Source organism: Diadema setosum, chromosome 21 (genome assembly GCF_964275005.1).
Source record: "Diadema setosum chromosome 21, eeDiaSeto1, whole genome shotgun sequence".
NCBI classification, from domain to species: Eukaryota; Metazoa; Echinodermata; class Echinoidea; order Diadematoida; family Diadematidae; genus Diadema; species Diadema setosum.
Genome location: NC_092705.1, coordinates 27729458 through 27756924, shown reverse-complemented (window position 1 = coordinate 27756924; position 27467 = coordinate 27729458). Strand labels below are relative to the sequence as shown.

The following is a 27467-nucleotide window of genomic DNA, read 5'->3' as shown; positions in this document are numbered from 1 at the left end:
TTCCTCTTAAATGACGTCCGTGTCGCAGATCTAAATTCAAGCTCCCTATTGACATCCTGTGATTTTTGAGGCAACATTACATGGTATCTCTTGTCTACATAACAAAATCTGTGCCGCAAACATGTGTTATAATATGTGACAATCCTTTTACATCTTGCATGTATATTAAGTGGATCCTATCAGAATGAAGAATTCATCTTAGATGTAATTCTGTCTGTGAAAGCAGTATTTAATTAAAAGGCGTTTTATCATAGTACATTGTTCCTGATTACACTGTACATTTGTATATCATTGCACTGTGTTCTTGTTTGTGATCTGTGAATAGTGAGAACAGTGGCGGATCCAGAGGGTGGCGCAACCGGCGCACCCCCCCCCCCTTTATTTTTTGTTAAAAACAAAAGAAATAAAAAGAAAAAAATGAAATGAAACCCGGAAGTGGCACCAGAAATATTAGTCACGCCCCCCCTTTACAGAATTCCTGGATCCGCCCCTGGAGAAGAAGGTTTGATGTTGGATTCATCCTGTGAATCGATGAGACTGTTACAGAAAAACAAACAAACATACAAACATACAAAGAAACAAATAAACTTTCAAAACCATGCCCAAGAAGGAAATGTTTATCATTGTAATACTACAAGCAGATAGGCCTAAGGTGTGTGACAGTGTGTAGTCAAATTAGCCTGTGACCTACTAGATGTACAGTATAAGCTGTTATTTTCACGAGGGTTTAATTTTCGCCAGCGAACTTCGCAAATAGCTGTTGGACTGTGAATTTAACAACACGTAAAAATGTCGCTATACGCTATATATGCTAATAATGCATTTACGATAGCCTTGGTGTCAAATTGCAAAAACAACATCTCACCAAGACCTCATTGGCAAAAAAAAATAAAAATAAGAATAAAAAATCTGTACGTGAAAATAACAGCTTATACAGTATTGTAAACATTTCAATTACAGCTCTTGTAGTGGATATGGTATAATGTTTGCAAATTTTCTGCATCATGACATATCAACACCTCAAATTTTCCCAAACATTTTGTCTTCACTTTTTTTTTTTTTCCTGTTCTTTTTTTTTTTTTTCCTTTCTGAAGACTGCAGATCCATGTACTTCAAAAATTAGTCCGGTTTGAACAATACAGGCAATGAAGTGTCTCTCTTTACTTGATACCACAGCCCTATGTGTGGGTGTTTTTGTGTGTGGGGGGGGGGGGGGAAGCAGAGCCTGGGGGCTGAGTAATTATCTTGTGGGGAAAACAAATGCCATTGAGAAAGGGGATATATTAGCCGTTTAATGGAGAAAGCCAATTGTCGCTGATCTCTTCGTTTGATTCCAGATGTGGAACGTTGAGGAGTACTAGTAATTTGAAGAAGAAGATAATCTGCTTAAGTTGTTTCATTTTTTTTTTCAAAGCAAGCAAAAGCAAAGACAGGATTGTGAATTGCTTTATAGTGCTAGCGCACGCCTGTGACTGACCTATGTTGTCTTTAGCATAAAGTCTGCGGATGTCATGTGCATAGTACTAGTATGAAGCTCTTTGCTACACATTTTCAAGTGATTAGCTTGTCGCAGTGAGAAATTCCGTATGTCGCTCATTCAGAGGAAACTCAGAACGCTTTGAATGCAGGCTAGCACACATGTGGCGCGCGTGCGGCAAAACAACGTCGCTGTGCTGTCAACATACTGTACATGCATCTAGGACCAGCCTGTATACTACATACAGCACTCAATACAGGCAGTAACTGAGCAAAGGATCAGAAGTTTAAATCATCTCTAGCCCTTTATGCATGGTCAAACGGTCCTCAAAGCAAGATACAGGTATCGCTTGGATGTGAATACCGCTGCATCTGACTGCCCCAGAAAATCTCTACCAAATTACGCGACGCTACTTGCGGAGGTACGATTTACTTTACAAAATAATGTATCTGTGTAGTGTGAAGACTGTTGTATTGTTGATGTGTATTCTTTCATACAGCCAAGAAGGGAGGAGATACCACTGCACTGCTGGCACTAGGCACTTGAGACACCTCCTTGTCCTTGATGCATATGATGTAGGTGTAAATTTTATGTATGATCTTGAGTAAAGTTATTGCAGGGCTGCTGGGAATTTTCAAGGTGATACAGACTGTATATAAATATTTTGGGATTTTGTGAAATTCTGTGTGATATTTAACAAAATGAAAATTGAGATTAAAGAAATTTGATATATTTCACATACATTTTATTGCTGTAGATATGATGTATTGATAGTTTGAAAAATATTGCAAAAAAGCTTAAGTGACCGAATACTGGGGATGTACCCTAGACCATGTTTACAGTCCAATGAATTTGTCACTTGTTCGATGGCCTCTTGTTAACTCAACTGTATGGTCGGTAGTAACGATCCCCTCACAACAGACAGATACTGGTACAGTTGAACCTCTCGTATCCAGACAAGTCGGGACCGGGGCTCATCCGGATAAGGGATTTGGCCGGATACGGGAGACTCAATGCTTTATACATGTACATATACATACACATGTACTGATGTAGCCCATGGCATTGTAGTACCACATGTAGTAATGTGTATACTGCAACCTTTTCATTGTTACAGACCCCAAAATAGAGGTGTATGTTAATGTTGGAAGTAATATGTAATTCATGTGTGTTTGTGTAGGAGTTCTCAAGGAGTTGGGAATCCCCCTTTCCTCCCGTAATTATAAAAAAAAAAAAAAAAAAAAAAAAAAAAAAAAAAATCACGGCGAGATTGTGTCCGTATAATAGAGAGATCCGGATAAAGGGAGGCCGGATAAGAGAGGTTCAACTGTATCTGTAAGTTCAATTCCCTTGCCCGCTGTGCGGACTTCGTTATTCAGTGAGGACAAATATGGGGTAGAATTCCCTGTTTTCTGCTATAAAAGAGATCACAAAACTTTCATGCATATAACATGCTTTAGGTAAAAATGGCCTTCGAACTCTGCTTACAGTATCTGCAAGATGCAGCAGTTGATCTGTGCATGCATGAGTTCAGCAGTTTGCACGCTCAAAGACCATTCTACCTGATAAAGCATGCAAAAGGGTGTATAAGACTTTAAAAGGAATAAATTGTGAACCCATTTTTATGCCTCCGCCACGAAGTGGTGCCGGAGGCATTATGTTTTCGGGTTGTCCGTCCGTCCGTCCGTCTGTCCGTCCGTCTTTCCGTCCGTCCGTCCGTCCGTCTTTCCGTCCGTCCGTCCGTCCTTCCGTCCGTCCGTAATGAATTTTGTGGACAAGGTAACTATCAAAACCTGTTGAGGTATCCTAATGAAACTTGGCATGTATGTGTATTAGGGGGTGAAGTTGTGCCTATCAACTTTTTGGTGCACATGCTCAAGGTCAAAGGTCAAAAGGTCAAGGTCAAATACATAATATTTCCCTATTTCCACCATATCTATTGAATGCCTGAAGATATTTTCTTGAAACTTAGTGTATGCATGTATTACCCAATTAAGATTCTCTGGTGAAAGTTTGGGTCATGAGGTCAAAGGTCAAAGGTCAAAAGGGTCAGGGTCAAATACATAAAATTTCACTATTTCCACCATATCTATTGAATGCCTGAAGATATTTTCTTAAAACTTAGTGTATACATGTATTACCCAATTAAGATTCTCTGGTGAAAGTTTGGGTCATGAGGTCAAAGGTCAAAAGGTCAAGTAAAAATATTAAAACTTCTTTTTTTTTCTCCATACCTTGGAAAATTGTTCAAGGTATCTTCATGGAACATAGTATACATATACTGACTGGAAGTGATTATCTAGAGAATGTAGGGTTCATGGGATCAAAGGTCAGGGGTCAAAGGTCAAGTGCAACACTTCAAAATTTTACTATTCCCTCCTATCATTCAATGCCAGCAGGGTTATTTTTTTTACACAGTGTATGCATACATGTGTAACCTAATAGAAATTCTCTGGAAAGTTTTTTTTTTCTTCCTTTTTTGCCTCAAAGGTCAAAAGGTCAAAGATCAAGTGAAAGTGCTGAACTAACTTTTTCCTCCATATCTCGGAAGTGGCTCAAGTTATCTTTAAACTTAGTACATATTATGCATGTTCTACCTGAAAGTGATTATCTTATGAATTTTAGGGTCAAGGGCCAGATGAAAATGGTAACAATTTACTATTCAATTCAGAAATTGCACTTTTTCTCCACACCTGTGCCTTGAAAATTACTCAATGCCTAAATGTATGAATGGGTCAAAGTCGAGTTAAAGTCCTTAAATCCCTAGATACATGCTCTCCTATTCATCCAATTAAACCTAGGTCAAGGAAGGTGAACATTCAACACATTTGTGACAAACTTGTCATTTCAATATTTTGCCAATTTTGTGAAAATGTAATCACACATTGTCCACATGTACTATCTAGACCTATTGGGAAAATCATGCATTATGGCGGAGGCATACCAGTCGCCAAAGCGACATTTCTAGTTTAGTATATTTAAAGATATACATGGTAACCAAGTTTTGTGTTCCCTTTTAACAGAAAAAGGTGAATTCTACCCCATTTCCTACTTGTCTCCGTTGGATAACCAAGTCTGCACAGCAGAGTGAATGGAAGATTCCATCTGTTGTGAGGGATCAACTGTATTACAGGACATTGTTCATCAAACAAGAGGCAAAGTTATCGATCCAAAATAGGAGATGCAAAAACGATGGCCCCAGTCTGCTGCACATGAGGAAACTTTTCTGATCAAAACATCTTAAAGGTTGGGATAGACTTCAGGATTGTAGCATTCTGCTACATGAACATACTTTTTTCAAAGAATGATGTCATCTGGTGCCGTTGTGTCACAGTAGAGCAGTGTAAAGTTGTATTAATTATGCTTGGTGCCGTTGTGTCACAGTAGAGCAGTGTAAAGTTGTATTAATTATGCTCAGTGCAAACTCTTTAAAGGCCAACAAAAATTTAAAATTGATATGCCTGGAATGTTTTAGCAATGAGGTATATGAATTCCTCAATGGGAGAGTTTGCCGATATTTAGGTTAGTAACTTGCTGGAGAAAATTATTCTACTTAAATCTATATCTGTATCAAGTTTGATTTCAGCTCTCTAGTCATGAAATAGGACCCTAACGTGTATTCAGTATTATGATGTCTGCTTTATTCAGTTTGTGAAGACCAATAACTATGTTTTCCCCAGATTTTCTTTTTTCAATCATCCATACAAGCCTTCTTCAAAATGAACACTTTAACAGTTGAAATGCAAGAAAAGAATTTTTGCTGGAGAAAAATTTTGTAAAGACTCTTAGGACACTACATTGCAAGGAGAGAGTAGTTTTTTTTTTTCTTCAATACCAGTTCTATTGTGCTATGGATTTGTTTGGAGAGTGTGATGTATCTGTGCTATGTAGCACAATAGCAGACTTATTTCAAACCGTAAATTTGCATTTACACACATTTCTGACTTCTTCATGATTTTGAATGAAAACAAAGTTGTTCAATGATTTTTGCTTGCTCTGATTAATGTTATGTTCAGGGTAAATCCAAGTGTGTATGATCATTATGTGCATATACATGTAGGTTTTCAATTTTATTGTGTCCTTTCTTTTCTTTCCAATACAGACTGCTTCTACCATTCTGTCTGTGTAGAACTCAACAGTTAAAAGCACCCCAACCAATACAAGAGAAATCTCATAGGCATTAAGATCTGATTTTCCCATAGCACATATTTGTTAAAGACAGCCAACAGACCTACTTGTTATCAAAGGATTTATTACTGGTTCATCATCTGAGTTACCTACTGATTATCTGCATGACTAGACAATAGATTGTAGTATTCACCTGAATTCTGCTTCATGAGGTTTTCTGCTCCGGGCAGTTCATTTTACAGTCATGTCATATTTGCTGTACCGGTAGTGCTTTTCCAAAAACCCTCATGATTAGCATTTAGAGATTTAGCATGAAGAGCTACTATGTGGGTCATTGACAAGTGAAGAATGTTGGCAAGTATACACCCAAAATAAAAAATATTTTGCACAACATGTTGAAGGAGAAGCTCTGTGCTGTCATGTAAGATGTTGTATGCATTTGTGGACTTAGCCCATAGAAGTTTAAGTCAAAGAGAGCTGAACAGAGTATTTGTTGGGAAGTAACATAAAAGGTGCATGTTGAGAGAGAAGCATGGAAGGGTCTGGTGAAGAAACAGGAAAGCCCAGTGACACCATCGGGCAAACTGTGGCTTCAGACGTGGCCGACGCCCGGGCTGACCAGAGTGCTGTGGTCGGTATATCATCGGAGTGCCTGTCCAGCAGACGTGGGCAAGAGTGTGATGCGATGCAGACAGCCAGTGGTCAAGAGACTGCCCAAGCATCAAATGATTCATCTACAATGCCAAGAAAAGGAGGTGATGATGGTGAGGGTGTGGCTGGTGACATCGCTGTGGCAACAGAGAGGGAGATCTGTGATGATGACGCGGGTAGAATGCAGGAGGATGGAGGTGATCCAGATACTGCATCAATGGACATAGAAAGGTGAGGCAGCATGTTGTAAATATGGAATACATATTCAAGGGCTCAACACTAACTTTTTACTCTGTTGACCCATTCAGATCACTAAAATCAATAAATTTGAAATGTTGGTGACCCAAAAAAGAAGTGCAGTGACTCTAAATAAAAGGAAACATTGCAATCTATGTTGAATCATAGTTGCCCAATCTGGCCACCAAAAGTTTTGTTGTTTTTTTTTTCTTCTTTCTTTCTTTTGTAAATTTGATTAGCCTGACATCAATCTATAGTGGCCCTGGGCCGCTACCAATGTCAATGTAGACAGGTGGCCACTATAGACAGGTTCTTTAACATGCTTTTTCTCTCAAAGGGAATTGAGTTTAGTGGTCGTATACGGCAGGTGGTCACTATGGCAGGTTTGACTGTACTTGTGCATTTGGTTTTTCACTGTAGCTCTGTGCCAGGATGTGACTTCACCCAAGAACCAGTGCAGATCGCGAAGGCATCGGCAGAGTATATGCATATGAGTGGCAACTTTCTCAAGGGATGCAAATGGTGAATATGTAGTGTCATGAGCCTTCATCAGAAAACGTTGCATGCATCTTTCATTTGTCCTTGTTTCATGATCAATCAGGCTTTCAAGTGCTCCTACTTTTCCTACTTTTTCCTACTTTTTTACTGCTGTTCCTACTTTTCCTACTATTGTGCTCAAAATCCTACTTTTTCCTACTTTTTCCTACTTTTTGGGTGAAAATCCCCGCAAAAAAAAAAAAAAAAAAAAATGTGCAAGGCTACTTGAATAGTTTACATTCAGAAATGATGAGTAGACTCTAGTTGCAGATGCTTACTGGTGGGGAGAGCCTCTGTCTTCAACATGAAAGAGGGATAACACAAACCAATCAACCACAAGACTGCTGCCAGCCTCAGCTTTTGCTCCTGTGTAGATGTGATTGATCCCACTGATATTGCAACCTAGGACTTGGAGCAGTGCTCAACCAGCTCTCATCATCGCTCAAAATTACCAGGTAAGCTTCCCATATACTTAAAAGTAGAATTTGACATGTGACTTCCAAAGAATACAACTGAGAGAAAATGCCACCTACAGCCAGTTTTAATGAATGTAGAGTTCAAGCATATCATGTCTCATGCATGTGCTGGCATGCAAATCCTCAGAAACCAGAAATTTTCTTTGCTAAAATATGATTTACCACGTCAGTCGTAAAGGTCATGTTAAAACAAGAAAATACACCTCCAGATCCCCTTTGCCTGAAATCTTTCAATAATATATGTTTTGATAATAATTAACAATGATTGCAATATGACAAAATTAATATGAAAGTAAGTTTTTCACCACAGAAACTAGATCTGGTTGATGTGAGGATGAGTAGATGTGAGGATGAGTAATGCCCAAGAAAGCATAGATCGGTAGGGACCCATTTGAATGAAACTTGCAAATTACTGAAGCTAAATCAAAAGCACTCCGGTTACATCAGTTTGATCTTTTGGTAAGAGTTCAAGAAAAGAAAATGTAAGTTGCCAAATCTGTCAAAAGAAAAAACTTTGAAGACTTATGAGGTTTAACATGAGACATATGACTTGTGATATCCATTTGAATCATGGGCATGTAGTAGATACGACTACTAGAAATCTTCCTTAATTCATCTGAAGTTAAACAGCTGAGGAAGGTGAGTCGCTGAGAAATCAGATGAACAATAAATGTTTAATTAACAGATCCCACATATTGTTAACAAGGAGTGAGAACAACAGTGATTACTTAGCCATCTTGAAAGATAAAGACTAATTGGAGAGCAGAAACCTCTTTATGGACAATCTTAAAAGTTGATAACTTGTTACATCTTACAAGTTTTGTTTAAGATGTTGAATTGTATCGTAGGTGAGACATACATTACCTCGAACTTAAAGAAGAAAGTAGGAAATGGAGAAACTTCATAGAAAACAAACACAAAAACAATATTTCAGTATTGTTTAAAGATTGATTGAAGTTGAAACCATGGGACGTTGAAGTCCACTTCCTGGAGACACTTGGAACTATCAGAAATATATAGAGAGAAAAGCCATCTAAAGCATGCAGGTGTACCTGAAAAAACCCAAACAATCAGGAAAAATAATGAATGTATATTCCAGAAATAAGATGAAGTGTGTGAATGTTTTATATTGAACTGCCAAGATCAGTTTGTTAAGTTTGGAGGAACCAACTTGCAGAAAAATTAGAAGCCATGATGTCTTTTTATTCCACAGATCTTGCAAATTTTAGTTAAGGCTGAACATCTTTTTATTACCCAGCTAGTTTGAACAAGATGCGAGAAAATGGTAGAACCCAAATCCCCTATAAGTGGTTAAAATGTGATGGATCATTTGAAGTGACATACCCAAAATATTGAACAATTTGAAAGAGTCTCGGTAAAACGTGAGACAGGGAAACTTCTTAAAGAAGAAAAAAGTGAATGGATGGATGTGTATGCCAATTGTGTCAACTTACAAAACTGTAAGTTGAAGGTGAAAAGCAAAAGAATAGTGGAGAGTATCAAAATTGAAAGGGCACAAATACACGGTATTTTAGGGGGGGAGGTGAGAACTGCATGTAAATTTACAGATCATCTAAGAGTGTATTTACTATCAAATGGCCAAAAAAGTTTGTTAATTGGAATTTGCTGAGAAATCAGAGAAGCTAGCAAGGACTTAAATGATAATGACAGTCACTGTTTATTCCCCAGATCTTGCAAAGAGTAGTTAATAAAATTGACAAGCTGAAATACTGAGCCACCAAAATATCTGGAGAATGAAAAGCAGAATCTAAACCTTGTAAAATTTCAAAGGCTGAAGGATATAATATTCTCAAAATTTCATGAAGAAGTTTGATTTCAAGAATATTGAATGAGCTTAAAAGTGTCTGGATTGATATTGCAAAATGGAGAAACTTCCTGAAAAGATCAAATAGCTATATGTGTATTCCACAAAAAGGGTCATGATGACCTGAAAAGAAGTTGAATGTAAAGAATTATTAACTATCTGCAGTGAATTTGGCAAAGATTGCAAACAGTAGACAGTCATTGCAAAGTACAGAATGATAAGTTTCTACCATTCTTTCTAAATTAACAAATGAAGAGTTTGTTCGCAAAAACCAAAAAGTCCATTTTTGAAGATTTTGAAGTACGGTCTCTGTTATAAAGTACAAAATAACACCTTTTGAATGATGTATTGGTCACTACATATAAAGGTACATTTTTTAAGTTCACACATATGTCAAAAGAAGCAAAAATTTTCTTATTATTCTCTTTATTTTTCTTGCCATTTAAACGCAAATATCTCCATTTGGCAAATATGGACTTATCGGTTTTTGCAAACAAATTCTTCAATTTGTAAGTTCATTCACGAATAAATAGAATATAGCATCTACAGAACACCAAAGAAATGAAATCTGATTTATTTGTTATCCACAGAAAAAAAAAAATAAAGTCATTTTTGCTACCTATAAAGTCGGTAAGACTACAGACACTAAGAAACAAAAAGCAGATGTACATACATGCTCCTCGCATATTGGAGTCATTTGGTTATATTAGTCTTCTGTTACTCTACATGTGACAATACTACAAGTTTGTACATTGCCCTGATTGATACTGAAATGTAAAGTATTTGCTTTTCTCTCTTTCTCTATCTCTCTTTGGATGTTTTGTGTTCTATTTGTTAAAGTGTTTCAAATTGAGCTTGCCTTATGTTTCCATCTATATCATATGATTATACCAAGATAATCTATATTATTGGAAATTCAGTGGCGGACAATGTGCCATAAACTCACAGTATTTGAGTGTATAGATTTGTTAGTGGGCCAGGATTTGCAAAATAAAGATGTTAATATAATGCATTGGTAGATATAACTTAACTTCGTAAGGCCTCACTGTCATGGGAAAACCCATTCTTCATGCATGTCTTGCCAGAAATGTAATATGATAACACATGCTCTCAGAGACTAATACTGACAGCTACATATAAGAAGTTAAAATTATCCTGTTATTTTAAAATGTTTGAACACATGTTATTTGCTTACATGTATTTGAAATTGAAGGTCTCTTGAAAAGTTAGTCTATTGCTTATCTCATGGTCATTTAGCTGGAACTTGAAAGCATACTAACCTTGTCTTAAGCATTACTTGAATAGCTTTGTCAAACATCCTTATTTCCAGTCTTCTTCACACTTTGAAATGAAACATATCTTCAGAACTTCAAATGAGTGTAGATAAAAGTGTCATCTTTTTTTAATTGCTTTTGTCAAACATCCTTATTTCCAATCTTTTTTCACATTTTGAAGTGAAACACATATCTTCACAACTTCAAGACATTCAAATGACTGTAGATAAAAGATGTCATCTTTTAGGTATGGAAGTGTATAACGTACCTTTGGCATTAATGTATAACTTACACATCATGGAATGTTAAATGACATATAAATGTATTTTGTGGGATGATATGTGACCGTGCTTCACAAAACCAACAATAAGTTGCACACACTGATTTTGTGTTACGACTAAAAATAGGTGATATGGGCCAACCCAGCCAGTCTTGAGTTTTTCATAGTTTCTGAAAGAGCAAGTCTTCTATATTATACTTCAGTTTGGGATCATAAAAAGAAAGGGAAATTGTGTTTTTAGCAATTTTTTTCCTGGAACTCTTTTGGGTAGAATAGTGTGATTAGGTGTTTCTCATAGAGTCCTCTTTTCATTTCTTAAAAACTCTGTCCATACTCTTAACTTTCAACTCCAACAACTTTAGAAAGGATGATGATACTGCTTTGAAAATTGGCATTGATCATCTACAGAATGTATTAATAAAGCATGCACAGCTTAATCAGATAATCTCTTCATTGTTGTTGTTCCAGTGGTTAACATCCTGTTATTTGTTCCATTCATTGCAGAGCTAGCACGGCTTGATAAAGATTAAGCACTTGAAAAGACGCCATACTTCAGAGCCCCTTTTCTCAGTTCACATTTTCCAGAGTGTGTGCTTTCATTCCAATATTAGGATAGGTTAGGAGAATCCATTTGAATCGAGTTATACATCATTTTAAAGCTTAAAGTTTGCTCTTTTAGAATCTGCTCTTAACTAAAAATCCATATCTAGTGACTTTTTGTTGGTGTTGTGGTGCAGGGTCACATACTATTGTATATGGAAGGTGTTCATGTCAATCACAGAATGATGTCTTTTCTATGCAAGTATTGTAGTAAGTTATCAAGATTTATATCGCCTGTACGGTTGAACATGCATTTGTGTTTGTTTCCTGACATTGTTCTAATGAATGTCTGCCTTTGTTGTATTTTTCAGGCTCTCCCAGGAGCAAAAGTGAGGCTGAGGCAGCAAGGTTGTGAGTACAAATTAAGATTTATTTGTAACATCAAGAGTTCTGGTGAGTATCAACAAAAACTACTCCAAAAAGCCTGCACATGTCCTGATTTATTCCTACTTTTTTTTTCTAATGTCCTACTTTTTCCTCCTTTTTCAGAGATTCTGTTCCTACTTTATTCCTACTTTTTTACACTATCCCGCTTGAAAGCCTGTGATCTGTAAATGACCTCTAATGACATGAAAAGTTAAGTATTTACTCCCACTCCCAGATGAACATTCATTCCTGTTCCTGTGAATGTGTGAAGGTATGCGGACTGTTCTCCCAAAATGTTCTCCCAAAATCCATCAAATTTTGTTTAAAGATTTAGAACTTACAGTATATTGTAACAGCTGTATGACAAGTTATGCTCAGTTTGATAAAAAGCATATGAATTTGTCATAATCAAATGGATTTCAACTTTTTGACTGTTATGCTTTGATATTATTTGTATACTTTCCGTCACTATATGAAGAGTTTTATTGCAAAATGGTCTAAGCGCCATTTATAAACATTTCAAAGTAAGTCCATTATCAAATATGTAGCAAAAGTAAACCTTTCCAGTAATACCTTACTTGTGACATAACAAGGAATATTTTAGAAGTTATGTTAAAAATTATCCTGTATTTTCTTATTGTTTTCTTTGTTTCTTTAGCAGCTTTAATCACAATATATCTCACCTTAACAAGAATGGACTAAGCTCGTTTTGCGATAAAACTCCTCATATGCACCCTGTCCTTTTCCTGTAGTAGATATTTGCAACATAAATGCGACATGGTGTATGAAGTATTGTTGTAGTAGTATAGTGGATACTTGAAGTGGGTACAGAAGATAAAGACTGTTACCATGGTGATAGCAGGGATGTTACATTTTTCTGTGTGTCAAGGTCTCCGGATGGGCTGTGCATCGTGACTAATAGTGACGATCACACCCTCCGCTTCTTCAACCTACCGCCCGAACTCTGCGGCGGGTCAAGAGAGAAGGATGAAGGGAGCGGCCCACCGGAAGACATTTGGTCTGTGCTGCAGATTTCTGAGGGAGAACTGATCTATGACTATGCCTGGTATCCACAGATGAACTCATACTACCCTGAAACATGCTGGTAAGCAACAAACAAAAAGAAAAGAAGGGTGTATAACAAAGAGTCAGTCTAACATTGGTGTTGACGAAAGGGGAAACCTTGGTATAATGAGCTGCTTGACACCACTTGAACTTTCCTGTGTATGTTTCTTGTGTAATGACTTTGGAACAACTTAAAGGGATTGTATAGTTTTGGTTGAGACCTAATTTTAGGTTTCTAACATTTTTCGGTGAGATAATGAGAAACCTCTCATGAAATATGAAAGAGCATGTAATGCCATGAGGAATTCGACGTTTATTTGATGAAAATTGGTTTTGAAAATGGCTGAGATATCCAAAACAGAGCGATTCTAACAAAGTGTGGGACCCACACTTTACTACGATCGCTGTGTTTTACTTTGTTTTTGGATGTTTCAGTCATTCCAAACCTGATTTTCATCAAATAAACTTTGAATTCCTCTTAAAATGGTATGCTCTGTACTATTTCATAAGTGTTTTCTTGGTATCTTACAAAAAATGAAAAGCTCAATTCTCATCTCCACCAGTACTGTACCATCCCATTAAAATATCCCACTGAAACTAAGTATTTATTATACCATATTTACAAATATTCAGAATTGATTTACTTCGTTTGGAGTCACAAGATCATAGGTTACTTGATCACAAGTCCTAATGTGAAGGGTCAAGTCAAAGGCTAAAAATTCACTCTTAAAGAAGTGATTCAGTGAATGCAACATGACATTTGGTCAGAGTTTGATGATATTAGATTGATTTTCTGTTTGATTGCGGATAAATTTAAATGTGAAGATCAAATTCTGATTTTTCTTTTTATTTATTTATTTTGAGAAGGACTGTAAATGAATGTAAATGACACAACAGTTCCACGTAATAGATTTAGGAGAAATAGTGTGAAGGTTAAACATCAAGGTCTTGTTAATATTGTTTTACAAATTTGTCATGATCATAATTTCAACAGCATTAAATGTTATCACTGGAATAGAGTATGAAAAAGTGATGCCTGTAGACAATCTTGTGATCATTTGGACTGGGGTCAAATGTTTGAAAGTTGAAGTCAAGTTCTTCCTTGAATATTTTCTTCAACAGCTTGGTGAGCTCTTGCAGGGATCACCCAGTCCATCTCTGGGATGCCTTCAGCGGAAGCCTGAGGGGTACATACAAACCCATCAACACTGTGGCAAGTGGGATTTATATTAACCAGAATCAGTAACTGAATACCAGTACCATACCTAAATTGGATCATTCCCATTACGAAAAGTTAAGCTGTGAAAACTTGAGGTGTAAAACACTGTTTGTCCTGACTACTCTGAAAAGTTTGTGGTGAAAGCACTGATGAAAAAAATTGTGAAGTTTCTGGAAGAACTGCGCATACCTAGTTTACGTGTTCAGCCATCCCCAGCATGCTAAAACCAACTAATCCATGCATTGCTGTATCCGACTCTCAAGAGTATGACTTTAGGGAGAGAATCACGTGTATAAATCTGTAGTCATTAAATGTGTTACAACTATATTGCCACAATTAATGCTTATGGTAATTCTCTCAATTTAGTGACATTTCTTTGATAAGCTGTATATTTGCAACTGATTGACAAATTGCCCTACATTGGTGTAAATAATACAAAGAATTTTATGAAAAATTTGAAAGCTGTATATTTACCAGGTTGGCCTTTTGCAAATGCCATATTTCTCTCTGTTTTTTGGTTGTTTATATTTTTTGGTGTTTTGGTTTTTTTTTCATTAGGATGAGCTGTCGACTCCACATTCCTTATGTTTCTCTCGCAATGGCAAACGTCTCTTCTGTGGCTTCAACAAACAAATCAGGATCTTCCGTACGGACAGACCAGGCCGGGACTGTGAGGTGATTCCCACAAAGGGTATGTTTTCTCTACTGTGCACACTTATGTGTTTCAGTACAGGTATTTTCAGAAACAAATGGTGTAAGTTCTGATTCATCCAGGTAACGTTCAATAAAGGTACAAAATTAAATAAATTCATCTGGACGTACTGTTTTAATTCCGAGAACAGTTTCACGTCTGATCCTAGACGCTTCATCAGCTCATCAGAGATCAAATCAGACGAGCTGATAAAACGTCCAGGATCGGACGTGAAACCGTTCTCAGAATTGAAACAGTAAGTCCAGATGAATTGATTTAATTTTGTACCTTAATTTTCAGGATCATTTGGCAGTTCATCAGAATTTTGATAGTAATGATAATAGCATTTATATGACGCTTTATACTGGTGTTTCTAAGCGCTTTGGTGCTATTCGTACAGAAAGATTAGAAAACACAATAACAAGACAATGCAAAAGCAAAATTACAGTCACAAAAGAAGAAGAAAAAAAAAAACCAATGCAGATGATACAGTGATACAATATTTAATAACTGACTGTGTGCGCCTCCAGAAAAAAAGAAGAAAAAAAAAAGGTGTGTGCATTGTTTTGTGCTTTGGGTGTTTTCTCACTGTCGTGATAATTAAAAAAACCTAAACAAAACAGACACAAATGTTCAGAAGAAAGTGTGATACCTTAAAGAAACCATCTTGTTATGACTGAAAACATTGGTTGAAATGAGATCAAATCTCTTAGAAAAAAGTACCAGTATTCCAAGAATTAATACTAAAACAAAACACAAATGTTCAAAAGAAAGTGATTTCTTAACCATAACATTTTGTTAAACAGTAGTTGAAATGCGATTAAATCCCTCAGGAAAAAAATTGTAATAGTATCACAAGAATTTTAGCAGGTGACCCAATAGCAAGGGGCAATCAGCTTCAGCATATAAATGTATGCCAGCACCAGAGTAGACTTGCTGTAGAGGATGTTGCTCCTGTGCAGGCCAATATTTGTTCCACTTCTGTTGATAATTTTGTGATGGAGAGCCTATATGCGACATTTCACCATATACAGTATTCTAAAGTACTGTTGATATAGACTCAGGTCACACTGATTACTTCTTTTTTCTTCAAATAATTTGCATAAAGGAAAACTCCAGGTAAATCATAGTATGCGAGGAACCATAAAAGATAGCGTAATGCTCGTCATAAGGAAAAGTCATGAATTTTATGTTCTTGTACAAGAATGCTATATTTAACAATTGGATTTTAAATGCTAATGATAATAAAGCACTATGCCATTGATTGATTGTTTGCTCAAAGCAAGTCAACATTTGTCTATGATTATGAGTTGTTTATGTATTTCCTAATATGTGTATCACAACAGTGTAGTCATCAAAAAAACGTCCCTTTGTGTTAATCTAGTAGGCTTTATTTTCCAAAGCTTTCTCATTACCACTTCAACAACAACAACAAAAGTGGCTCATCAATACCTTAGGCAGTAGACATATCTCAATGTAAATTTCAGGGTCACAATATAACATTTACCCAGTGAATAAGAGTAGAATAAGACTCACACTTTTTCTGATGCCAAACACCATCTACTGATATACGTTGATGACTACTATAAAAGTGGAAGTTTTCATGGATTGGAAATCTTTTTGCATTTTGCATGAGAGTAGCGTGAAAATAAAAGCATGTGAATGTTGTTGCGTATTATGTGTTCCGCTATAAATCAATGACTTGATTCTGCAGAATCAAAAAACAAACAAACAAACAAACAAAATTTATCTTACCTGGCCAAGTGTACAAAATTACTTGTGCAAAAAATATCCACTTTACATTTCTTTGAGGGCTGTGCCAAAGAGAAGTCCTTCTGGAGGGCCAGACAAATCAGGACTGAATTGATTGTAATCCCTTGATCTTTTCATCAGGAAAGGGTGCTGCTGGTCAGTCTGGTATTATCTCCTGCTTCGCCATGGCTCCAGAACTCAATCTCTTCGCAGCTGGCTCCTACTCCAAGTCAGGTCAGTGGGTAAACATCACCTCCATCTGGTTGTCATGACAATCATCTCATGGTGCCACCTGGATTTTTATATGTGTTGTTTTATTCATTTTTATCATTGACTATTATTGTTACTATAATCACCAGTAGTAGTAGTGGTGGTGGTAGTGGTAGTGGTATTATTATTATTATTATCAGTAGTAGTAGTAATAGTTGTAGTAGTGGTAGTGGTAGAAGTGGTACTAGTGGTGGTAGTAGTAGTAGTAGTAGTAGTAGCAGTAGCAGGAGTAGTAGTAGTAGTAGTAGCAGCAGGAGTAGTGGTGGTGGTGGTAGCAGAGACACCAACTCTCCCGCTTTCGACCTGAGATCTCCCACCGAAAGCCCATTTTTGCAAAATCTCCCGTTCTCCCGCTTGAGATTTGATTTCTCCCGCTTGAAATGATTTCTTACTTAATTTCATTGTATGTTGAAAAATAAGCCACAGCTAGCACGAGGGAGCATCTAGAACCCAAGACCACAAGGGACTTCGCGCTCGTGATGTGTGCTCGGCGCACATCATGTTGGAGTCTCCCGTTTGCTAGGGGTTTCAGGCGGGAGAATCTCCAGATCAGAAGGTGCTTGGGGTTGGAGTCTCTGTGGTATTGGCAGTGGTAGTAGTCAGCGTAGCAGCATCATCGATCAGCATCATCAACCAGCATCATCAGCATCTTTATTACCAATACTACCACTACTACAGCTATTAATCCTATTACTACTGCCACTACAATTAAGATATTATCAGTATTACAGTATCATTATTATTATCATCATTGTTATTGTTCAGGATATTATACTGAAATGATCCCTTTTCTTCGCAGTTGGTTTGTACTCAGCTGATAACAGCAAGCTGATGTGTCTGCTGGAGGGGCACTCAGGGGGAGTGACACACTTGCAGTTCTCTCCAGACAGGACCAAACTCTACAGCGGTGGGAGAAAGGTAACTGGCCGCGATCACACTCCACTAAACTACACATAATTCACTACCAGGTTATTTTGCTTTGCGTAGTTTGGGTAGTGTGACCTCAAACTCCCCAAGAAGTTACCACTGAAACTTCATGCATGCACATGGAAAGTTTCTTACTCCTTGCAAAAACAAGGTGTACTTCTGTGTAGTCTGACCAGGCACGGATGAAACTTGATTAGATTCATTTTATGTTGTTTAAGCATATTGTGCATTGTTTTGCACGATGTATGTATTTGCATTCTTTACGTTCAAGAAGGGTGGATGGTTTTTGGCAATGTGGAGCACGTGTGTTCAGACCAAAACTATGAGTAGTTTTGCATCACTCTAAGTGTACATATGTTTGTTGGTAGTTGACCGCATACTCAAACTTCTGGAGGTTACTGTACGAGCTGAAATTTTCGCGGCGGTTTTATTTTCGCGAATTTCGCGAATCGCCTTTGAATCGCGAAAATAACAACGCGCAAATAAGTAAGTTCAGTTACACCCTCGCAACCGCGAAATTAACAACACGCGAAAATGTCCTCGAAGGACCAATTCGCGAAAATATCTGTACGCAAAAATTTCAGCTCGTACAGTATTAGGAAGTACACTATGTGTAGTTTCATGTAGTGTGACAGTGTATTTTGTGCTCAGCTAGAGACCCACTAGAATGTTTGTTACATCCATCAGCTTGCCATCATCACAGATTTCTAGAGCTGTCCTGAAAACTGGATGTCAGAGAGTAAGTTTGGCAGATCCAGGGAGGACCTCACCAGGCGCACCCCCCCCCCCTTTATTTTTTTTGATGAAACAAAAGAAATAAAAAGAAAAAAATGGGGAGAGGGGTGCGTGCGCCCCCTTTTAGTTTTGTAAATGCATGCGCCCCCTCTTTACGGAATTCCAGGATCCACCTCAGAGTAAGGATTGTGTAATCTTCCTTATCTCATTTTTGTGTCACAATGGACTGTCAAGTTGTAACACCCGAGTGGGTTGCCTATCAAAAACTACATTAACCCTTTGTATGCTTTGAGTGCTGATCAGCACAGAAGACCTCATAGTGTTGTACACACTGTCCACAGTACCTGGCACTGAAAGGGTAAAGGTCAAGTTAGTGCTGTGGGCAGCCAACATGATCTGGCTGTCATCTTGGGCCACAACTGATCTACAAGAGAAAAAGGAAACACTCCTGTCAAGGAATGCTTCACAGCTTACAAGAAATTTCAGTCAGCAGTTGAAGATTGGACATAATACTAGTATATTGAGAAGAGGAATTTTGAACTGTTTTTGTTTCTGTTTTTATTATGCCTCCGCCACGAAGTGGTGCCGGAGGCATTATGTTTTCGGGTTGTCCGTCCGTCCGTCTTTCCGTCCGTCCGTAATGAATTTTGTGGACAGGGTAACTATCAAAACCTTTTGAGGTATCCTAATGAAACTTGGCATGTATGTGTAGTAGGGGGTGAAGTTGTGCCTATCAACTTTTGGGTGCACATGCTGAAGGTCAAAGGTCAAAAGGTCAAGGTCAAATACATACAATTTCACTATTTCCATCATATCTATGCAATGCCTGAAGATATTTTCTTGAAACTTAGTGTATGCATGTATTACCCAATTAAGATTCTCTGGTGAAAGTTTGAGTCATGAGGTCAAAGGTCAAAAGGTCAAGTAGAAATATTAAAACTTATATATAAATATATATATAAAGTATATATACATGTACTGACTGGCAGTGATTATCTAGCGAATTTAGGGTTCATGGGGTCAAAGGTCAGGGGTCAAAGGTCAAGGGCAACACTTCAAAATTTCACTATTTCCCTCATGTTTATGCAATGCCAGCAGGATTATTTTTTTTTTTTGTAACACTTGGTGTATGCATGTATAACCTAATAGAGATTCTCTGGAAAGTTTTTTTTTTCTTTTGTTTTTGCCTCAAAGGTCAAAAGGTCAGAGATCAAGTGAAAGTGCTGAACTAAGTTTTTCCTCCATATCTCGGAAGTGGCTCAAGTTATCTTGAAACGTACTACATATTTATGCATGTTCTGCCTGACAGTGATTATCTTATGAATCTTAGGGTCAAAAGCCAGATGAAAATGGTAACAATTTACTATTCAATACAGAAATTGCACTTTTTCTCCATACCATGAAAATTACTCAATGCATAAACATATGAATGGGTCAAAGTCAAGTTAAAGTCCTTAAATCCCAAATACATGCTCTCCTATTCATCCAATTAAACCTAGGTCAAGGAAGGTGAACATTCAACACATTTGTGACAAACTTGTCATTTTAATATTTTGCCAATTTTTCGAAAATGTTATCACACATTGTCCACATGTACTTGCTAGACCTATTAGGAGAATCATGCATTATGTCGGAGGCATACCAGTCGCCATAGCGACATTTCTAGTTTGTTTTGTTTTTTGTTCTGTCACGGCTATTTATATAAGCTTGTAACCGATTAGAACCCAATGTTTGTGGAGTATGAAGAGCCTTTACTGTCTTTTGTCTGTTTGTTTGTTTTTTCTCTCTCTCTCTGGATAGGGTATGGGAACTTTGGTGCATTTGCCTACATTTGCTGTTTTGTTTTGTTGTAATTATTCAACATATTGCATAAATTGCCTTCCCCACTTATCAGATTTTCCCTCATGTTTGAAAACAATGTATTGAAATTTGATGAGGTAACTTTATCAATTGGAAATTCTTTAGATAGATTGTACATTGTTAGTCGTATGTTCTTCAGAACTGATTGAATTTTCCTTCTGTTCTTCCTTTAATGCATCTATCTTCAGGATAACGAGATTCTCTGCTGGGATGTCCGGAATACGGGGCACGTGTTGTTTAGCGCCCTCAGGGAAGTGAGCACACATCAGCGCATCTACTTTGACCTGGATGGGTAAGTAAACATGTTTTGGCTTGATGAAATAAAGATAACAACTGTCGTGACAACTTTCAAGGACAACTCCCCTTCAACATTCTTATAAACTTCCACTCTCCCTCTATGATAAGTAAGAGCATATGATATCATAGCGGTAGTAGTGCATAGAGCAGTGATTGTCCCAAGAATAACATTCATCCCCTTTGCCAGAATTCATAGTTAAAGGGATGGTACAGTATTGGTGGAGATGAGAATTGGGCTTTTAACTTTTTGTGATATACCAAGAAAACACTTATGAAATAGTACAGAGCATACCATTTTAAGAGGAATTCAAAGTTTATTTGATGAAAATCGGGTTTGGAATGACTGAAACATCCAAAAAGAAAGAAAAAAAAATGATCGTAATAAGAGGTGGGTCCCACACTTTATTAGAATCCCTCTGTTGTGAAAATCTCAGCCATTTCAAAACCAATTTTCATCAAATAAACCTTGAATTCCTCATGGAATTACATGCTCTTTCATATTTCAAAAGAGGTTTCTCATTATCTCACCAAAAAATGTAAGAAACCTGAAATTAGGTCTCAACCAAAACTATATGACCCCTTTAAAGTGTATGAATTTGTCATGTAATGAAAGCAACAAATGTCTTATGATGCCAGTTCAACTAATAATGACAACAATCTCTTATGATTCCTCCGTGAGCAGAGAGGGCCACTATTTGGTCTCCGGGAATCAAAACGGGACGGTGACTGTGTGGGACACAACTCAAACCCCCATGACTTCTCCCAGTGTGAACTCTGATCCCTTACTCCTACCCACCATGAAGTTTAAGGCCCATCAGGACTGTGTGAATGGAGTAAGGTAAGTTAGACTTGGTGGAAGGGGGAACATCTTTGCCCTTCCCCCTTAACTTAACAAAGGTAATGATTAAAATACATACACATACAAACACTAGGTGGTCACTGCAGAAATTGTAACTCTGTGTTAAAACTTCAGCGGCGATCGAGTGAGGTCCAAACAATCAGCCATGCCGGGTCGTTGCCTGACAGAGATTGGCAAAAAATTTGTTGAGCAGGCTGATTTTGGGGATGTTACCATAGCTTTAATGCGGTATAATTGATTAAGAACATCACATGCTCGAGTTATCTAAGTGTTCCTATTCTGCATACACAATTGCATTACACATCATGAGCACAGTATAAGTAGGGATCAGCTCAACCCATCACTTTAGAACGTACCAAACTGTTGGATTTATTTTCCATGGTTGTATAACCCATTTGCCTGAATTCACAAAGATAGTTTGAATTTAGTCTATGGTTTATGCAAATTTCTTCTGCACAAATGTGCATAACAGATTGCGTATACCAACAAACATCCAATAATAACCATGCATTGATACTCACATGTAAAAGGTACACCTATTTCACACTAACTTCAGTCCATGTACTAAATTGGAACCGTGGATTTGACTTAAATGCATGATTTACCATTTGCAGGTGAAACAAAAACCCAGCTTTAGTGCTTCAAAATGGTTCTAAAACGTGAGTTAAGGGGGTATCTCACTGAGTGCCGAATTCTAGGGAATTTTAGGTTTTGCCAGGGTTCATTTACAGTTGCAGTCAAATTTGTAAACAGTTGCAATCATATTCGCAAAGATTTCATCGTCATTTCATTAAAAACTGTTGGCAAATGTGATTGTATTTGTAATTGTTTACGAATCAAATTGCAACTGTTCACGAACCCTGAAATTCCCTAGAATTCGCTATGCTCGCATACAATCACAGCTCAATGAGATACTCCCTTTAGGGATAGAAACAACCATCGTAAAAATGTTAATCATTATGATCAATGTTAAGTATTGTTAGATATACAAAATATTAACAATAGTTATAATAAAATTGTTTCTAGACTAAACCATCTATAGTTATGGTTTAATGAAAAACAAAGTGATATCTCCCTATATATTAGGTTTTATTGCAAAATTTTTATGTGATAGGATGTTTTGTGATACAACTGACCTACGCATATGCATCAAATGTGATAACGTTAACATTTTTTTTTAATCGCTGCTCTGAATGGTAAACAGTACCTTTAACCCTACTCTAACTGGGGGGGGGGGTCAAATTGACCCCCCCTCGACGTTTCGCGCCACGATTTCGCAACGCGCAAAGATTTTGCCACGTCGTTTCACGACTTTTTTCATTGAAGTCTCCCGCATATTTTGAGACCAAATTTGCGACGTCCGGGTACACCGTTCTGAAGTTACGTAATGTTTTGCATATGCATGTCAACCCCAAAACAGCTCAAATTCATGATATCGTGTGCAAATCCAATGCAAATTGTGTTTTTTTGTTAAATTGATATAAATAAGATTATTTCAACTTTAAACCATTGAAATTAATCAATTCTAGTGTAGATAAGCCTGAAAAAGTGCCTGCAACAAATTTTGGCAAAAAAACAATAGAAAACAAAAGGTCGAAAAAACAATAAAATACATAAGAAATTAACAAAACAATAGAAAACAAAAGAAACTGATTTTGATTGTGCTATTTTTTTACACAAAAATTGTTTGATGTGTCTTGAGGAATTCTGACACAAAAATTTAGCAATCCTCCAGTCTTTTTAATGGAGTTATATGTGAAAATATGATTTCATGCACAAATTTGCATAATTAATTTATTAAAAATAGAAAGGCAATATTTTTCTATTGTATGACCATGTAATCTTGTAGTTGACATCCAGCTCTATCTTCAGGCAAAATTTCGCGGCGATCGTGCGATCAGTGGCCGAGATCTGAAGGGGGGGTCAAATTGACCCCCCCTCAGTAAAAACTTGGTCTCAAATAGCCCAGTTAGAATAGGGTTAAACTGCCTTTGTGAATTCGGGCCAGTGTGTTTCAACTGTCAAAAGAGTTGAGCAAAAAAAAAAAAAAATTGTCACATAAAAGTTAACAAGCTGCTGATAATTACGATGAGATAGTTTTGTATTGGCTCTCTGATCTGCAAACAGTCTCCACCCCTACCTGCCAGTCATGGCTACGGCTTCTGGTCAGCGCAGACTCCAACGACCGTGGACAGACCGTCTGGAGGATGGGGACAGTGATGACAGCAGCAGCGGAGGCGAGGAAGTGTCAAAGACATCGGCAGACAACTCTCTTAGACTGTGGTCCCTCCACAGCAGAGGGGTTGCTAGGTAACATTGAAAGGGAAGGCTCTTTTAAAGGGGAAATCCACCCTGACAATCAGTTTGTTGGAAAAGAAGTACAGATGCGAGTTTCTTCACTTTGTCTCCCTCCACAAATTAAATTTGTTAAGATTGCAATTGCTGATCTGTAAATTAACAAACATTTCGGAAAAAAGGAACTAGGGGGACTCGAACCTGTCATCTACTGCTTTCCGGGCAGTGACACTACCACCAGGCTGTCCCTGGTTGCAGACAGTGACACGACGAACATGAAACAAATACCCAAGCTCCAAGAATAATATCTTTCTTTCATTTAATATGCCTTGTCTGCCTTGGACTACTTAACATAACAAAGTTGGAATCTCGGAGCTTGGGTATTTGTTCCATGTTCATCGTGTCACTGTCGGCAACCAGGGACAGCCTGGTGGTAGTGTCGCTGCCCAGAAAGCAGTAGATGACAGGTTCGAGTCCCACTGGTTCCTTTTTTCTGACATGTTTTTTAATTTACAGATCAGCAGTTGCGATCTTAACAAATTTAATTTGTAGAGGAAGACAAAATGAAGAAACTCGCACCTGAACCATCACCCCTCTGAATGATATCTTTCTTTCAAGAAGTACAGACTTAGAACAGAACAGTGAAGGTATGAGCAAATTCTAATGAAAACTGAGAAAGTTATGATGTTTTGGAGTTTAGACGAATCAAACACAAATGAGCAATTCTGTGATGTCACATGTGAACTCATCCCCATTTGCTCTTTGCTATGAAATCAGAAATGTTCATGTTTCCATCAAGTAAGTTATTTTCAATTGAATATGCACCCTTCCTGAATCATTATAAGTATTTTTCTATACAACCCCTGCTTGCCAAAAATGTATTCTGTCATAAATGAGAAAGAGAGACAGAGATGGTATGGAATTTTATGCACAGGACAAATGGAAGGTACAGTCACATGCTACATCATGGAGTTGCCAATTTGTGGTTGATTGATCACAACTTCAAACGATCATGACTTTCTTAGTTCTAACCAGAAATTGCTCAAACTTTAACTGATCTGTTCCTCTTATTCTTTGGCTTCCATTCACACAAACTAATTATCAGGGTGGACTACCCCTTTAATCAGCTCCACTACTTTCCTGTGTCAAGTGAAAGTCACAATAAAGATAATTTGTAGTGTTCACAGAGCTGTAAAATTGATTTTACTTGTAACTGGGATTAACATTTGATAGGTTCTCAAGTGACATTTGCTTTTGGCTCCAAAATCTAAATTAGAGTCATTGATGATGTTTGTTAGCTTGTTTTTGTATAGATTATTTTAGTTTTCTGAGCTCTTTGTATTTATGTAATGCAGATGCATTGTAATCTTGAATTTAGGTGTAGACATTGAATGAAATGAATTGCCTCTTACATTCTGTTCACTAATAAGCTGTTGAATTTTTTCTTGAACATACCCTAAGTACATGACAATATATGTTTCCTTTTATTTTCCTTTTTTCTTCATTTTTGCATGTGCTTAGGTGACAGCTTGGGTGTAGCTTGTCATTCTTTGTGTACCAGCCGTTGAAGAAGAAATCAAAGTTGTTGGAAACATACTGGTAGTCAAAAGTAGAGATATGATGTCAGGCACCGATGTGAATTCACCAAAGGCACTTTGAATGTTACATTTCAACGTGGACCTCGGCAAGCAATCCTCAAAAATGGAGGGAGAATTTTGGAACTTGTAGATGAACAGAAAATGTGAGAAATGGAGTCTTCAGTCCTTGGGAAATCATGGATCCTTTACACGGCACGGGGCTTGTCTTTGACATGCATCCTTTGACTCTTTTTTTTTTTTTTTGTCATCTTCAAAAGTGGAAGGAATAGCAAGTAAGAGATCTTTGAGGGATCAGAAAGGTAATTTGGGAATGGGGAATTGCTCGTGAATGTTTGATGGTGTGATGGTTGAAGATAAGGAGTATCAGTAACACAGTGATGACTCATAATAACAAGACTTCAGTGGATGGTCCAGAGCCGGATACTTCTCTCCCACTGCAGCACCAGTCCACCCTATGGATAAAGAGATGCAGCAAAAGCTTAGTGCAACCTGTGAATACTTGTGTCTACACATGTCTACTCTAAACCAGACAATGATGCTGACCCCTCGTGGTTCACCCCAGGTGACAAGCAACAGTCATCAAACAGTATCAACCAGGCACATTGTGCCATATGAAGAACTAAACTGGAAGTGAACTGCTCCTTAAATTAGCTTTTGTGAAGAACTACTTGACACAAACTGCCTCCGTTACACAGATATTTGAGGTGCTATGGAAAATAGCCATTGTGAGAAGAAAACAAGTTTGTCAAGACCTATTGCAATGTCATGTCATGGAGCAGAAATAAAGTCAGCTGTTGATGTATTGCAATGGAATGCTGTTAAAATATGTATGATATGTTTTTGTGTGCATTCATTACAGAGTTTTGAATTCAAAAGTTCTCTTAAGTCTCCCAGATTGTGTAGGGGGCAAACTTGGATACCTCTTCATGTCCACATAGGAAATTATACAAAACTATGTGATTTGCAACTTCTTTTTCCCATCGAGATACATGTACAGAGATGCCAACCTTTACTTTTTGCAGTATTTTGTGTGAGAGGTTTTTTTTTTCTTTGCCAAGAAATACTGCAGGTTTCATGGAAAATACTGTTTTCCAAAATAATTGTATTCCAACACATGCCCCTTGCAGGAAAGAAAAAAAAATACTGTTTTTCCGCCAAAAATATGTATTTTCATCCCTCCAAATAATGCAGTGCTTTTTACAGAGTAGGCATCCCTCCATGTTACGCACAGGTATAACTTTATATCCCTGATCGCTGCTTGGAACCTCCCTGATTCTGACTGGTAAACGTTGGCAGCCCTGTCTCTTCATGACAAACTTCAGAGATTTTCAGCTACTTCCACAAACTCGAGTCATTTTCACATTCACATCAAAATGACAAATTTTAGAGATTGTCAACTACAAATGCTACTTCCACAATCTCCAGTCATTTTCACATTTACGTCAAAATGGGTAACTTGTGAAGAAAGTCTTCTGTATCATGTAAGCTGTAAATGGTTTTGTCTTTTATGATATGGATTATTTTATTTTCTTTTTTTTTTTGCAGACTTTATGATATGGTGTGATGTGATCTTGGAATTTGGATAAATGGTCTGTGATATGTGTTTGAATACGATTTGATTGGATGATGCATATTAGCACAAAATTGCAAGAGTGTGGTAAATTATGATTCAAGATGATGTGGTGAGGATGTATGATGTCCAGTTCTTTAATATGGATACTGTACAGTATGTCCAAAAAAAAATATATATATATACATGTATATACAACCGGATTTTCGCATTGAAAACTTTCAATGTAATTAAACTGTCTGAATGCTGCTTCAGGGTCTTAAAATATAACATCTTAGCTATATTTTGCAGGAAAAAACCCATTCAATTTGGTGAAGTCGTCACAGAGAAATGTGGATCTTTGTAAAGCATGTGGGGGGGGGGGGGTCTGATTCTTCCAAATTTAGTACTTCGATACTCTTGGAATTGCATAATGTGTGAACACAATAGACAGAATTCGGAGGGAAGGGATTCCTGACATGCTCTACAGAACTCCTCA

General features: G+C 37.3%; 1 protein-coding gene across 1 annotated transcript; it reads left to right on the top strand.

The window, feature by feature from the left end:
• Window positions 1–1718: 1718 nt before the first annotated feature.
• Window positions 1719–26227, top strand: LOC140244174 (telomerase Cajal body protein 1-like). Its single transcript, XM_072323804.1, has 12 exons — window positions 1719–1898; window positions 5580–6487; window positions 6914–7015; window positions 12741–12956; window positions 14039–14129; window positions 14694–14826; window positions 16720–16812; window positions 17648–17766; window positions 20559–20662; window positions 21350–21505; window positions 23654–23836; window positions 25343–26227. Exons 2-12 carry the CDS (start codon window positions 6138–6140, stop codon window positions 25344–25346), a joined length of 1551 nt encoding a protein of 516 aa, XP_072179905.1. The 5' UTR covers window positions 1719–1898; window positions 5580–6137; the 3' UTR covers window positions 25347–26227.
• The last annotated feature ends 1240 nt before the right edge of the window (window positions 26228–27467 follow it).